General features: G+C 38.0%; 2 protein-coding genes across 2 annotated transcripts; one reads left to right on the plus strand and one right to left on the minus strand.

Moving 5' to 3' along the window:
* Positions 1-2,272: 2,272 nt before the first annotated feature.
* Positions 2,273-8,689, plus strand: LOC147865886 (aquaporin SIP1-2-like). Its single transcript, XM_087316218.1, has 3 exons — positions 2,273-2,703; positions 2,827-3,099; positions 8,379-8,689. The coding sequence occupies exons 1-3, from the start codon at positions 2,386-2,388 to the stop codon at positions 8,526-8,528; spliced, it is 741 nt and encodes a 246-aa protein (XP_087172344.1). The 5' UTR covers positions 2,273-2,385; the 3' UTR covers positions 8,529-8,689.
* An 846-nt stretch (positions 8,690-9,535) lies between these two features.
* On the minus strand, positions 9,536-11,652 carry LOC147865887 (putative UPF0481 protein At3g02645). Its single transcript, XM_087316219.1, has one exon. It carries the CDS (start codon positions 11,555-11,557, stop codon positions 9,983-9,985), a length of 1,575 nt encoding a protein of 524 aa, XP_087172345.1. The 5' UTR covers positions 11,558-11,652; the 3' UTR covers positions 9,536-9,982.
* Between the last annotated feature and the right edge of the window lie 2,802 nt (positions 11,653-14,454).

Consider the following 14,454-nt stretch of genomic DNA (forward strand, 5'->3'; position numbering starts at 1 on the left):
TTACTTGTGTTGTACTTGATTGATCTATAACATGGGAAGGAAGGGTGATGGTGTCAATAAAGGTCATGAGGGTTGTTCGCTACTATGGTTTATACACTTAGCAATATCTTTTGAAAACTTCTCTCATCTCTTGATTTCTGACAAATATATAAGATCTCAAAAGTTTCTTCTCTTCACATTTGATGGTATGAAGTGGGCTAGCCAAAATGCCTTATTGGAAGAGGTGTTGGTATCTCCTCTATTTCATTACAAATAATACAATGGCAAAAGGTATGTTTGTTTGGTTGCACCTAGCGTGGAGTGGCATAGTTCCTCCTTACATTTGCATGTTTATATGTTTGTCTCGATCTTTAATTGATGTGAAAAAGGTCATAAGTTGCCTTATCACATTATGATGTAGTTAAGATAGATGTGTATCCATATCAGATGTTGGGAACTAGGTTTGCATATTGTTTCCACACGTCAACCTAGCATATTCTACATTTTGCCAAGAGTATAGTGTGAATATAATTTGATCAACTATTGAAAAGTCTAAAAGAGGCGGTAACAAGTTCCATGTTGTAAACATCATGTCTATCAAAATTTATATCATTACTCAATTGTAATTTAATATATTTTTTAACATTTCTCACTATTATTTTGTTAATTAATGTAATTAACTTTAGAACAAGCAGAGAAGTCTTGGTAATCTACCATGACTACGTTTCCAACTTGAGAGGACGTGCTCACAAATCTGTTCAGGTAGCTAATGTTCTTAGTGAGCCATCTCCCTTTCAAATGGTTTGATCGATGTCTTCTTTGCATCCACTTTGATGATATCGATTAGATAATTTGATTCTTCTCTTGTTGAAGGTGACCAAGGGCAAGTTAAGATGTATTGGAATGGGGGAGATGCATTCATGTGAAATAAAACATTCTTTTATATGAGGATCCCTTTTGAGCCAAAAGTTTTGATGGCATAAGTTCCACTATTGTATACCTTTTAGGTTAAGCAAGTTGGTTATTGTGGTTCTTGCACAAGGTCTCTCTTTGTCATAGGAACCCATTGATTTAATTGAACTCCCAAGATTGGGATCCCCCTATGAATGGTCTCATAGTTGCAATAGGTTAAATGGTCTATAACACGTCACCGATCCTCAATATATTACTTGCCAATCATTGTCAATAGAGCTTCTTAACCTTTTCATGTGATCTTAACAAAATAAGGCTTCGGTGAAACTGGATGCATTACATGTCCGAATTGGGAAAGCCTTTTATTGTAGTAGGCCTTTCTTGGTGATGGAGCTTTTGTAAGTTATTCAATTGCAAGACTCTTGTTGCTTTGGCATACAATTTTTTAACCTTTTTGAAAGAGGCTATACAAAGGGTCTACCACATGTCTGAATTGGGGAAGCCATTTATTGTAGTAGACAAATGGTCCATACTTTTTTTGCACTTCCATAATTTTGTAATGTGTCTCCTTCATACATTGTATTGCTTCCACTTTAGTTATACAAGGCTTCCTTAGATATGATCCACATAAGCGACTTACAAAAAATACTTAATTGACACCAAATATGCTAATTTGTCTCGCAAGCCTGAGATTCAAGTCCTCTTAACCTTAGAGATAGCCCTACCACATACCACAATCATGATTGTCCACAAGTTGATGACATGCTTGAGTGCCATTTCCTTGGCAATTAATCAATTTTCTTATTGTTCACAATTGTTGGGATTAAATGACAATTTGTCAACTTTCTTGCCCTCCACAATTGTGGGGATTTACCAACTTTCAAAGAGATAAATTGAAATTGGTCGTAGGTGGAAGATAGGCAACCCATGGAAATCTTTACTACTCTCCCCAAGGAAGAGTTTGCAAATTCCTATGACCCAATCAAATCCCAAAGTTTCATATGGGAACCTTATTGACATGTTGCATATAATGAATGACACCATACCATCCGATCCTTCACTTCCCTCATACCAATACAGTGAAGCGTTTTGACTCATGAGTAAGAGTATGGTTGCATAGGAGGGTCACAGAATCCCGAGATCTCGGAATGGTCTTTACACATGGGAAAAGTTATCTTGAATGAAGCGATACCATCTCATTCTTCTTTTCTCTTGTACTGGTCCGAGGGACCGTTTGGATCGGGATCTCGTGGAGACAACGTTAGCCGACTGTGTACCCATTCAGATTCCCCCCTTGCCCTGGGCCCTTTTGACACAACACACACACCACACACACCACAGGCTTCTGCTTTACATATAAAACATTAAAATTCCGTTTGTTTTTTGGGTTTTAATAAACAGAGGAGATCCCCTGTTTTGCCTTCTTGGCATCACCATGTCTTCTGTGATTCATTTGTTGAAGAAGGTGGATCCCTTCTGCTAATGAATTGATTCATGAAGATGGGTGTCACCAAATGGATCCCAAGATTAGGGTTCATTAGCTTCGTATGCGCAGACATGGCTATGGCATTCCTTTGGGTCTTTTTGAACTCAATTCTCAGTGTCTCAATAGACATAAATTTGCCCTATATTGGAATGGCAACGAAGAAACTCGTCAAGAAATCATGTGTTGTGGCGCTGCTCTTTATCTTCTATGGTCTCTCAAAGCTTACCAGAGGAGCTACATATAATCCTCTCACTATCATTGCTTATGCTGCTGCAGATATCTCCCATTTCCCACTCTATCTTCTTTCGATTCGAGTTCCGGCACAGGTACATGATGAATTATTTTTTTATATTTTTTTCCTCTATATTTTGTTTAAAAAGAAATGCTTTTGCTCAAAGTCACCACCATCTTCGTTTTCTTCTTCTTCTTATGTTACCTGGTTTATGAAGATTATTGGAGCTGTGTGTGGCGCATTTGCATCGGTTTCATGCATTCCGAAGATGTACAGACATCTAATGACTGGACCATATCTTCGTGTTTCACCTCATGTAGGAGCTCTCATAGAAGGTGTTCTCACTTTTGGGGTTGTGTTTATTGCATTGGCATCGAACATCCGAGGACCCACTAGTGGTATCAGAAAGACTTGGATTACGAGCATCTCAAGAGTCTCCATCAGCATTCTCGGGGCAAACTATACTGGTCCTGCTATGAACCCAGCTAATGTAACATAATCTTAGCCTTCACTTTTGTTTTATGTCTTCAATCATCAGTAAATTCTTCTTCGTCAATGTGTCAAAATTTGGTGCATGAAAAATGCAAAAAGAATTATGTGCTAGAATAGCAAGAACACGAGAGTAAGAAAGTTCAGTGTCATGGAACCAAACTTCTGTTGGTTTTATGACAGTGATAAGACCCATCAAAGAAGGATAGAATTCTAGTGATTTCTTCAAGTAGGCCAACTCCCAAACCTAATGCACTTTTGTGAAGTACACCTTGTGAAGAATTGCCGAGATAAGAATGGGCTATATATAACGTGGTTGAGATGTACTAGTTATATTGATGAGATGCATGATGTCAGTGGGGATTTATATAATCATGATTGGGGTTCAATTGCGTATTGTTTTACAATAGTTCATTTTAAAAATATTATTCTAATTTAATTCAGAATGTCTTCTCTTCTATGGATGTTATGGAGATGTAAGTACAATGTTTTGGACAGATCTATCTTTTACAACATAGGCTTAGAATAAATTAATTAACAAGGATGAGATTTTTCTCTGAAAAGTGGCTTCAATTGTGATGTGAGCTCTTTTAATCACTTGGAAGAATTTGTTTAGAATATATCTTTGAGAGGGCATCTCTACTTCAAATTAACATATATGGTACCTAAAAGAGCCAGAACCTATATCCTTGGGGATATCTCTATCATCCATTTTCTCTTTATAAGAAACTTAAGGTTGCCCTAGCAAGAGGCAGTTTGATTCTAAAGAGATGTACTTGAGAATAATATGTTATCTTGTTAAGGATTTGGGATATCTGCACAGTTTTGCATAGATGCATGATGTGATGATGGACTAGATTGCATAAACATTTTGGATGATTTTATAGCACAAGCCTTGTTGAGGGTGCCAAAGGATCCAATCCATAGAAAGCCTAGGAGTACCACTTGAGGTCAAAAGCATAGGAGTACCACTTGAGATCTAAAGCATAGCAGTACCACTTGAAAATCCAATCCGCAGAAAGCAACTTAGAACAAACTAGTAAGCATATATGAATTTCTGTCCATGCATGTATGCATTCCTAATCATACTGATAATGAAATTGATACCACTCTCAATACTCTTCCTGGAAGCTTTCAATGTAAGTAGTTTGAAAGCATTCCACCCGGTACAGAGCACTCACATCATAGTCACAGAATGCTCACTCAAAGTCCTGTACAAAAAGCCTCATATGCTAGCGTAAGAAATAGGAGTAGAAGAGAAAGAGGGGACAAAGGAATGGTGAAACTATAGCAAGGGACATGGTGATAAACACCACATCGTGTAATAAGAACACCCTGTTGTAATCAAGAGAAAGACATTTATTAAGGGTGGTTTGTATCCCCAATATATTGTTAATTGTGAGAGGAAAGAAGGGTACTCTGGAGATATTCCATTCTAGAGAGCTCCAATTTGAGAGTTTGCAAGACATACATTTTATTATTGTCTTGGAGGTCAAATATGACCTATGGGACCCATTTGGTACATTTTCACATAGTATGTGTAGTTGGTCGGTGACTCTCAATGTTTAATATATATACTACTGAGCATTGCAATTGAGAATGTACATTAATAGACTACAAGAGAATTGTGTGTAGGGATAGGACTAGATTGACAATGTGAGATGGATGGAGGGAGGGAGAGAGAGAGAGAGAAAGAGAGAGAAAGCTATATTGATGTCTTTTTTGAGGCCAAAACAGAGTATAAGGCAAAAGTGAGTAACAATTCTCAATCTTCAAGAACTTTACTACTGAACGTCGCAATTTAGAGTGTGCACTATGATTGAGAGAATTTTGTTTAAGGATTGGACTTGGTCAAAGATGTATGGAAAGCATAGTCATGTGTGATTGAAGGCAGAGTATTGTAGTAAAGTGTGATCCTCAGACTGCCAAACTTGTTCAGGGAAAATTGTGCATAGTTGATTACTCTCAGCACTTGTTCCTCAACATCCTGTTTCACTTCAAAACAAGTGTGAACTAAATTGTATGGCAAACAATAAGATGGGGGTTAACATGTATGGATGTTTGTGGTTTTCCTGTTTGGTGAAGAATATGGTTTTGTAGTTAGTTGTTCATAAAAGAAGAGGTATAAAATATTGAAATGAAATTATACGTAGAAAACAAGGAGAAAAGAAACAAATCGCGTCATAGTGTTATGTGCCTAGGAAGGCACGTTCTGGGATGCGGGGGTTGAAAGCCATCGCTCGGATGGACTCCCTAACTGGCAGGGATCGGACTGCTGCCAAAAACCATAACATGGGGACTATCCGCTCGCCGCAGGGCTAGTCGTACACAACAGGAGCAAGGTAACTCCCCCAACATAGGTATTGTAATGTGTTGAACGTGAGGCTTGACATTTTTCTCATGTCATGATACATTGGCATTGCAAAAAGACCTCGTTCATAGAAGAATCTATTGATGCATCATGAAGCAAGTGTGTTGCATCGTATCTTTCAAACTATTTATTCATTTCTTGCATTTAATTGGAACACAAAATATTTCTTTGAAGTTTCTTTCGGATCTTTTTGCTTGCTTCCCATGTGATTCTAGGAAGTTGATGTGAGGAACCTTTTTGAACCTTGAGCAACCCTTTCATAGACATGATCTCAATGGGAGGTAATCCCATCTTAAGAAGTAGGGATGACTTGAAGAAACTTTGTAAGACAATGCTTTTGTACATTTTGAAACTCTTTTAAAGTGGACCAAATGCCAAACTAATCTATAGAAAACAAGACTGGATGGTGGAGAGGCTTGCGAGAGGATGCGGAGTTTCAAATTCCATTTGATGGCAATGTGTGTTGGCATTCTCATCTTCCATTAAGAGTTTAGATATTCATTTGGAGGGTTATGGTTGTGGGATTACCCTTGAAGATGTGCTTAGGTAGTGGAATATTAACTCAAGGTTGTGTTTCTTTTGCACATATTTCTAGAATATAATATACATCGTTTTACCACTTGCTCAATGTCCAGATCTATTTGGACATTCATATCTGTTTTGTGGATTTCCATTCCCAGGGTTTCAAAAACCTGATTTCCAATGGGTCTTTCTAAATCTTGAGTGAATATCGGTTCCATTGCATTTTGAGATAGTGTTTTGTTTCTTGAGCTAATGGAGCTAATGGAACGTTTGGAGGATGCAGAATGCTCTGTATTTGATGCACAAGCAAGAGTGCAACATATATTAGATGATTGAAAGGTAGTTTCCTTTGGCAGTTCTCATTTTGGAAACTTCAGGGTTGTTTTTCATCCAAATATGTGTTTTAGTCTGGCACCATATTCAAATAATGCGTTGGCTCCTTTTCCTAATTGTCTCATAGGTGTATAGGAGCCCATAAGGATCTGTATGGTATCTTGGCGTTGAGTTCTTTGTAGTTTCCATTCTATAATTAATTAAGAAGAGAGAGAGAGAGAGAGAGGCGTCTCTAAGAGGCCAGAATGGTCTATAAGACCAATCAAGAGATTACATCTTAAAATGTTCTCTCATTGAGAACAAGCCAAATAAACATATCCAAGTAAGAAGGTAAATATAAATATATTGTAATTTTGTCTCTGGAATGGAGAGTCTCCGAAGCAAGGAAAGCACCTGCGATGGTGAGAGATAATGGCCTTTATCTGTCGATGATAAGGGTGATGAGATCGTGATCCATGAGACCAGGGCTTACATGCATGATAGATTGGTATTGCCCGATTTATTGTAACCCCTTTGAAATGTCATGGTTGGGAGCCCAGTCGTGTAACCCTTGATTGACTTGTAGCGTAAGTAAGAGTAATGGGGCTAAAGAAAGTTGTGATTGTTCTTTGTTGATGAGCTTGTGTGGCTGAATTGTTACCTTCAACAACTTCTTCCCATGGCTATAGTTTTGTAGCATGTTGCAGCATATGTAATAAAAAGTGTGAAACATGAGCCTCTACATCTTTCTGAAGCCAAGATACATTGACAGTATAAAAAAGCCTTATTCATATATAAATCTGTTGATGCTTGACAAATCATGAAACAAATATAATGTGTCCCATTGGCCAAACCATTTCTTCATACCTTGCATCCATCTGGAACCCCAAATTTTGTTTTTATGTATTTTTTGAATCTTTTTCTTGTTTCACATGTGGGATTCCTGGAAATCAATATGAGGGTCTTTTTTAACTTAAGTATGTAATCAACAACCCTTTCCATGGTTGGCAAGTGATTTTGTCTCGAGGCGTAGGAGCGTGTATGGCATTTGACCAAAGGGATCGACATATGCCTGTGACTGATGGCCTGTTCTTGTCAGTTCTAACCCAAGGGGTGGCACTTATTTGACTAGACAAGATGTAGTTTGGAAACTTCCTGACATGATGGATCCATTTCAAAGCTTCATGTTGAGGTGTTTGAAATAGCTGTACTTTTAGCTTTCATTTTTTATGACATTTATTGTTTTATATTATTGCTCAGGAATTATCCGAAGCTTATAATTATCTGATTTATGTATGTATGCATGCAAGTTTGCTATTGTTTTTCTATTAGTTTCAAAGGTTTGATTTTGTTGCCTACTGCTGGATGATGGTAATTCTGAGCTTGACTTAATGGAATGATGTCCGTAGCCATCAACACTATTTGCCTGCAATTTGTAAAGATGTGTGTTTAGAGGCTAGAGGGAGTCTGGATATATCGCATGAAGATACAAATGGCTACCATAATACGAAAGTGAATGGGTGCCCAAATACTTTAGAACTTCTTCATTTCACGTAACTGATTGGGAAATTTAACATGTGGAAAAATAGGGCCAAGAATCACATTCCCTGTTAGGGGCGATTTTGTGAAAGTGATTAATTTTTTATGAAATTGAGTACCCAAATATATTTTGAGCTCTCGCGGACAGGTGCTATCTCTTTATTGGGTTTGTCTAATATCCCCAACAACATAACATAGTGTCAGGAATCAACAATGGGATACTTACATTGTATTGTCTATACTAGGAAATAAGTCATACTTTTAACATGGCTTGTTTTTTACTGTAAGGCAGAAAAGTACGTGAACTTGAGGTAAGGAAACTTTGTAATAGATAACATTGATAGGTATGAAAGGTTCATTGTTAATGCATATAAATTGATAAAGGGCTTTTAAACGCATTAAATTCTCGCTTTAAAAAATTCAAGCCAAAAGGTTGGATGAGACTATTGATCTTATGCTATTACGAGAGTTCATGTGTATGGCTTTCAAAAATATTTCAACAGGGTTTCATTGACTGAGTATTTGTTTTGATACAGGCATTTGGATGGGCGTATCTGAAAAACCAGCATAACACATGGGAACATTTCTATGTGTTTTGGATTGTCCCATTATTAGCTACATTACTTGCTGCTTGGCTAGCTCGTGCCATCCTTGTTCCTCGCAAGATTAAGGAGAAACAAAGTTAAATGATGGTTTGCAGTGAACTCTGCCACCATAGAGTTTAATCAAACAATTCATCAGCAACAAAATTTGTAAACCTTGCACAAGGATAAGGATGTATGATGGTTGTAAAGTAAAACTATAATACCCTAGTCAATGGAACCAATACAACGAGAGGATTAAATGAGGTAAATGACAAATTTACTACTAGTGATTATTGAACTCAAGATTATATTTAACAAGATTCATTAAATTAACTGAGCAGTCTTTTCTGATTAGGAATTAGATCAGAATTTGAAGAATTTGAAAGCAAAACAACATTGAAAATAGACAACCTTGATTTTGTTGCTGTATATTCTTTTGCCTCCGTGAAAAAACATATGAGAGATTTTAATGTTGATCAAAGCAGCCTGTTGCTTGTTGTATATTGATTTTCATCAAATAATTATCATTAAGTTATGAAAAGCTAAACTAGGTTGATGAATTCGTTATGGAAACTGGTATCATCTTAAACATGGATGTGCTGACAATAATGAATTTGTAAACATGGATATGTTCAAGGATGGAGTATATTCGAGTTTCCAGTGAGGGATTATGCTTCCAGACAACACTATGGCAGCAAGAAATGTATGCTAGATGTTTGAAGTCTATGTGCAATACCAAGGCATGGCACAAATATGAACCTCTAGTTTAAGTATATATACCTCTTCCTATAATCTTGTCACTTGACTTAGAGACATTTCTTTGAAGCTCAAAGTGAAGATATGAACGGAAATAAATGCAATGATTGTCTATCACATGATAACCTGAGTATTAAAAATATGATCGACATGCACCTACATATCAAAACCTATGTCCAGAAGTTTGCTACCGACTTTGACAGCTTTATGGAAAACATAGTCTTATAAAACGAATTGTAGGTATTTCACATTATCATCATTTTTAGTTGATGAAGGACCTTGTTCACATTCAATATTATATGATTGACTTTTATGTTTTTCATTAAACCTCACGTGGTTAGCAACTCATTCCCTTAACAAACCTATAGTTTTATTTCAAAATGAAGATCTGAACAGTACATGCCTCTTCTTGTATTCATGGCCTTTTGTCATTCTTATCTATAAGATGGTAATACAGCCCTCGGTGCTTTTGGCTATGTTCATGAAGAAACATCCAACCATTACGATTAAAAAACAAATTTTAACTTGATCTATCTAATGATAGAGGATCATAGGTTAATCTTTGGAAAAGTTTTCCAAATTATCAACACATTAAAATGCTACCCCAGAAGAATCTATCGAACATCTAAAAGGATAAGATCACTCCCAAAAGGTGAGATATGAATTGGATGAAATGCTTTTGCGAAGATGTTCATTTTCTCTCAATTGGACATGCTTTCAGTTTCCAGAAGATTGTGCTCAAGTCCCAACCTGAAACATGAACGATGTTGGACTCCTGAACTGTTTTTCTGTAATGAAGGTTAGCTTTGATAATAAGCTAGTACTGAATAGACTGTCTGGAGAGCTGACATGATTAGCAGTAATACGGCGGCGATGCTGGAAAGCCATAACCATGGCCGAGAAAAGAATTTAGCACAGAACTCCACATACATGACTCGCCAGTGGCTCTTGTAGTGTCCCAATATACTTTTTGTAATCGCTTCCCATCTTTGAGATGAGCATTCAGATATATTGATGCACATCTCATTCCACATTGTGACCAATTTTTCATCACTCCCAAGATGATTCTCTAACACTCCTGACCTATACAAGATTGTGAGATCTTCAGGGGTATCGATGAGTGAATCCATCATTATGGCATACCCACAAAAGTCGCCTCCTATTTTTGATGTTAGCTCATATGCAACAAGATTCCTTAAGATATCCTCTGTCTCATCGAACACCGCAAGTCGGGGGAGATCAAGCCTAAGTTTTTTCCTGTGATACTTGATTACCGATATATTACCTTTCCGAGCCTTAAACTTGATGCCGACCTTCAAGAGCTCTGATGCTCTTGGGAGGCGACAAGTCGGGAAACGGACGGGATCTTCTGGCTTTTCTGAATTCGCCTTTTTACGAGAACATGAAATATAGAGATAATCAAGTAGATGCTCGCACTCGAGAACTGATATTCCTTGTATCAAGTCAGTGAGATCCTTGTGGTGGCTTTCACTCTCAGGGTGACTTATCATAAATGGATTTCTCCTCCAAACAATGTATTGTAAGCAATACACTAGTTCATTCAATTCAATGTCAGCTTCTGGAAGTTCAGTTATCCTCTTTAGAAATGAAATGGGGAGTTGGTTGCCCATCAAGAATAAATCTCTTAATGTTTGTGAGAATGTGATCTCGTTATTGATGAAAGTGAACAAGTAGCCACTAGTCTCATCGTCAGGGTTACAATCATGGATCACAAAGAGCAAGAATTCATAGAAGAAGATGGTATCAACACTCACCAAGAGTTGGAGAGAATCAAAGTTGTATGTTGGGAGGCCGAAATAGATGTTGCTAAGGCCATGGGGGTTGGGGATGACCAAATCAACTAGCTCTTTGAGGTTTGATATCTTCTTTCTACTCATGAATTCCTTCACACATAGTGCTTTACATCGATCTATAGGGGAAGGCTCGAGCTTCCGACACAAGGGGCCAATAGTGACGATCCGGGGGCAATAACATTTGGGCTTCACCTCGAAGAGGGCACGAGGGATCGAGATGATGGCTCGACGCTTCTCAAAAGCAGGTCTCCGCGCATTTTCTATCTTTCTCTTCATGTATTCTTCCCACTCCTTTTCATTGAGTTTGGGTTGAGGAAGCTGTTCGACGGGAACATTGTGAAGTTCAGATAGCGGTATACCTCGGTCTCTAATACCAAAAATGTCGTAGTGAAGTTGTGATGATGGCGATGAGTCCATGAAATTGTTGTTGTTATTCTCTATTTCTGCTCCTCCTCCATATGGTGAAGAAGGTCGTGTCATAGTAGGAACATAAGGAGAAATAGGTTCATATGGAAATGCCCACTGTGGATCACTCTGATTGGAGGTCCTTCCACTCATCATGTCTGTTCTAAAGATATGTTGTTAGTAATGATCAAGATGCCCTCCCCCTGTTCTGCTCTGCGAGCTTTCCTGCTAAGCTAATCCGATCACATGATGATGATGCATCATGGTCCTTTACAGCAGTCATGCAAAAGATCCTCCCTGGTTCAAGGCCCCACGAGTCAAAAGTTGGATTCACATTATGGGCTCGTTATGTCAAAAATCTCGACTCGGACAAAAATCACTACCGCAAACCTCTCTGTACCTTCCTTCAGCCTCTTTGCGCATCGTCATCCACGGTTTCTTGGAAACTTAAACCATGCTTCGGATGGACTCAGATTTTTTCCGCCTTTTTGTAGAACAGATTCGTCAAATTTATCTCTCGTGTAAATTATCCTCGATCCCATTAGCAACACAATGCAAGTGGAGTGGATGTGTATGATCATAATGCATGCATGGTGCTCATTGGAATGTTGCTCAAAATGTGAGAGTATAGGTTGGTCTAAGATCCTAATAGAGAACCAATGGTGTCACCAGAATGTGGGCTTGGGCTTAAGGTATTTCTTGAGGACCCAACTAGTAATCTGCAACGGCTCAGCTCAAGCTTGAACTGAACCAGTAAACCAATTTTAACAGTTTGACGGTTCGGTTCAGTTTAGGCTTGAGCTTTCTTAACCGGTTTGAGCTCGGTTTGGGATGGCTCAAGTCGAACCAAACCCGATTTGGGTCAAACCAGTTAAGGCTTAATCGGCTTGGCTAAACCGGTTTAGGAACCTGTTTGTTTCAAGTTTTGAAACTCCCAAACCGGTGAAGGCTTAACTAGTTTGGTTTGGATAAGGCCAAACCCATTAAGTCGAAATTGAACTGTTGCCGATTCCTAGACCCAATGTTTATGAGAGAGAGAGAGAGAGAGAGAGACCTAGTTTAAGCCTTAAGCATGAAAAGGTCGACCAAAAAGTCACAAACATGACCTTTACAAACTTTTAAATTGTTTTTTCCCTTTTCCCATAAGTGCGGTGAGATGGTTATAGCTTTTCCTCGTGCTTGCTTCTCTTGCACATAGAAGTGCATCCTTGTTGCTAATGCCTAATTTATTGTTGATGATGAGTGTAGATGTGAGGTGTATGGTAGTTATTTAATATCCCCCCAATTTTATAGTGCATTCACTCTTTGGTGCACCATGTCAAACGTTGCTTGGTCCTAGTCCACGTACAAAAATCAATAATTTGGTGCCTAGAGTGGCCTTCACTAAGGCCAAAAGAGAGGCCCCAAATAGGACGATCATACTAATTGAAACATGAATGTGTCAAAGGAGGGCAAGTGAAGAGAAGTCACAGTGTTGTCACGAGACAAATTGTCACTTGTATATTGGGATCAAGATATAATAAAGCAAACCCCTAGACTCAAGAGGTATGATTGTAAACTATGCATGTACCTTACCATTATAAAGCACTAAGAATGGAATTAGGTTAAAATGTTGTTCAACTACAATCATTGGATAAAAAATATATAGAAGTGAGGGGCAATTCATAGAAGTAAAAATGCCAAGGGATCGAGGCTATAGTTTGGTTATCAAGCCAATTGGTTGGCCAATTATTTTTCTCTATTCTCTTAAGTTCATCGTGGGTAAGATGATACGACTAAAAATGGGTCATGAAATAGGCATAAAACTTGAGTTGTTGGTGTGGAGTAGTATATTTTTGTGACTAGAAGTGGCAACAATTGGCGAAGCATGACACACCAATGAACCCTAGAGATGATATAAGATAAGTTTAAGGTTTGGATAAATGAACCTCCATTATAGGAATAACCTGACAAACGATTCCTATAGCTAATTTTAATGGGTTAAGGGTATGATAGTTGGGAAACTAGTTATCCTAGCAAATGGGATAAATCCCTAAGATCACATGTGGGAACATGTGGTGGCCCAGGAACCTTATGTGATGGGCTATTTAAAATGGATTGGCTACCCTCTTCATTAGGACATCTTAAGATGTTGTCAAGACTATTGGTGAGGGTAAGCTCTCTCCTTCGAATCCTTTATTCAACTAAAAAGGTATAACATATTTCTATGATTTGGAACACCAATGATATTTTACGTTTATCTTGTGTCCTTTGCTTGAGGATGGTCGGTCTAATTAACACTATTAATCCATTCTTCTTTCAAATCTCTTACTCTTTTTTTGCTCATTACAATTAGTTAAATTTGTAATAACCTCCAACAAAGACAACATAAAGTTCATGAAGCTAAACTAGGATTTGACATATTTGAAGAATGAGCTTTCCAACAAGTAGAGGCCACATGAAACAAACTCTTGGGATGATGGTAATGCCAATGAGTTAGCACTTGGAGGGTGAATTCAATGTCACTTTATTTGAACAACTCCACATGCCCAAAGCCCAGGAAGTGTGTTTTATGGTTAAAGGTTAAGCACCTACACATATTGAGCTCATCGTCTAGGAGATGCTATGGTTGAACCCAACACCCTCATACGATGTTCTAGGGATAACTATATATCAGATACGGGTAGCCCATAATAATTGCACCAAAACACAACTAGGTCACCACAAAACCTCAAACAACAAACTTTGGTGATGCATGAGAGACAAAAAACCTTCACCACATTCTACCCACAGCTATTGCACCACAAAGCAACTGGTTGCTTGGAAAACCCTTGAAAAACAAACTTTGTTCACTTCTTTGATCTTAATTCAAGAGCCATGACATTGGCTTCATTCTCTCAATAATAGTGAATAACACCAACATTCTCACAATGCTAGAAATTACTAGGAGTTAGTATCATTAGTCATGATTATTGGTGGATGTGGGACAACCCTAAAATGGTCCTGTCTTACATTAATTGGCCAAGAATAAATGATGGGTTCATCCAAACAAGAGGATGCTACTTGTTCATGAG

The sequence above is a fragment of the Azolla caroliniana genome, unplaced genomic scaffold (genome assembly GCF_043228905.1).
Source record: "Azolla caroliniana isolate FFs.n. ecotype wild unplaced genomic scaffold, voAzoCaro1.0.p SCAF_3, whole genome shotgun sequence".
Taxonomy (NCBI): domain Eukaryota; kingdom Viridiplantae; phylum Streptophyta; class Polypodiopsida; order Salviniales; family Salviniaceae; genus Azolla; species Azolla caroliniana.

Coding starts and splice junctions, on each gene's coding strand:
- LOC147865886 (XM_087316218.1), top strand. CDS start 2,386: ATGAAGATGGGTGTCACCAAATGGATCCCAAGATTAGGGTTCATTAGC. Junction 2,704..2,826: donor CGATTCGAGTTCCGGCACAG/GTACATGATGAA, acceptor TGGTTTATGAAG/ATTATTGGAGCTGTGTGTGG. Junction 3,100..8,378: donor CTGCTATGAACCCAGCTAAT/GTAACATAATCT, acceptor GTTTTGATACAG/GCATTTGGATGGGCGTATCT.
- LOC147865887 (XM_087316219.1), bottom strand. CDS start 11,557: ATGATGAGTGGAAGGACCTCCAATCAGAGTGATCCACAGTGGGCATTT.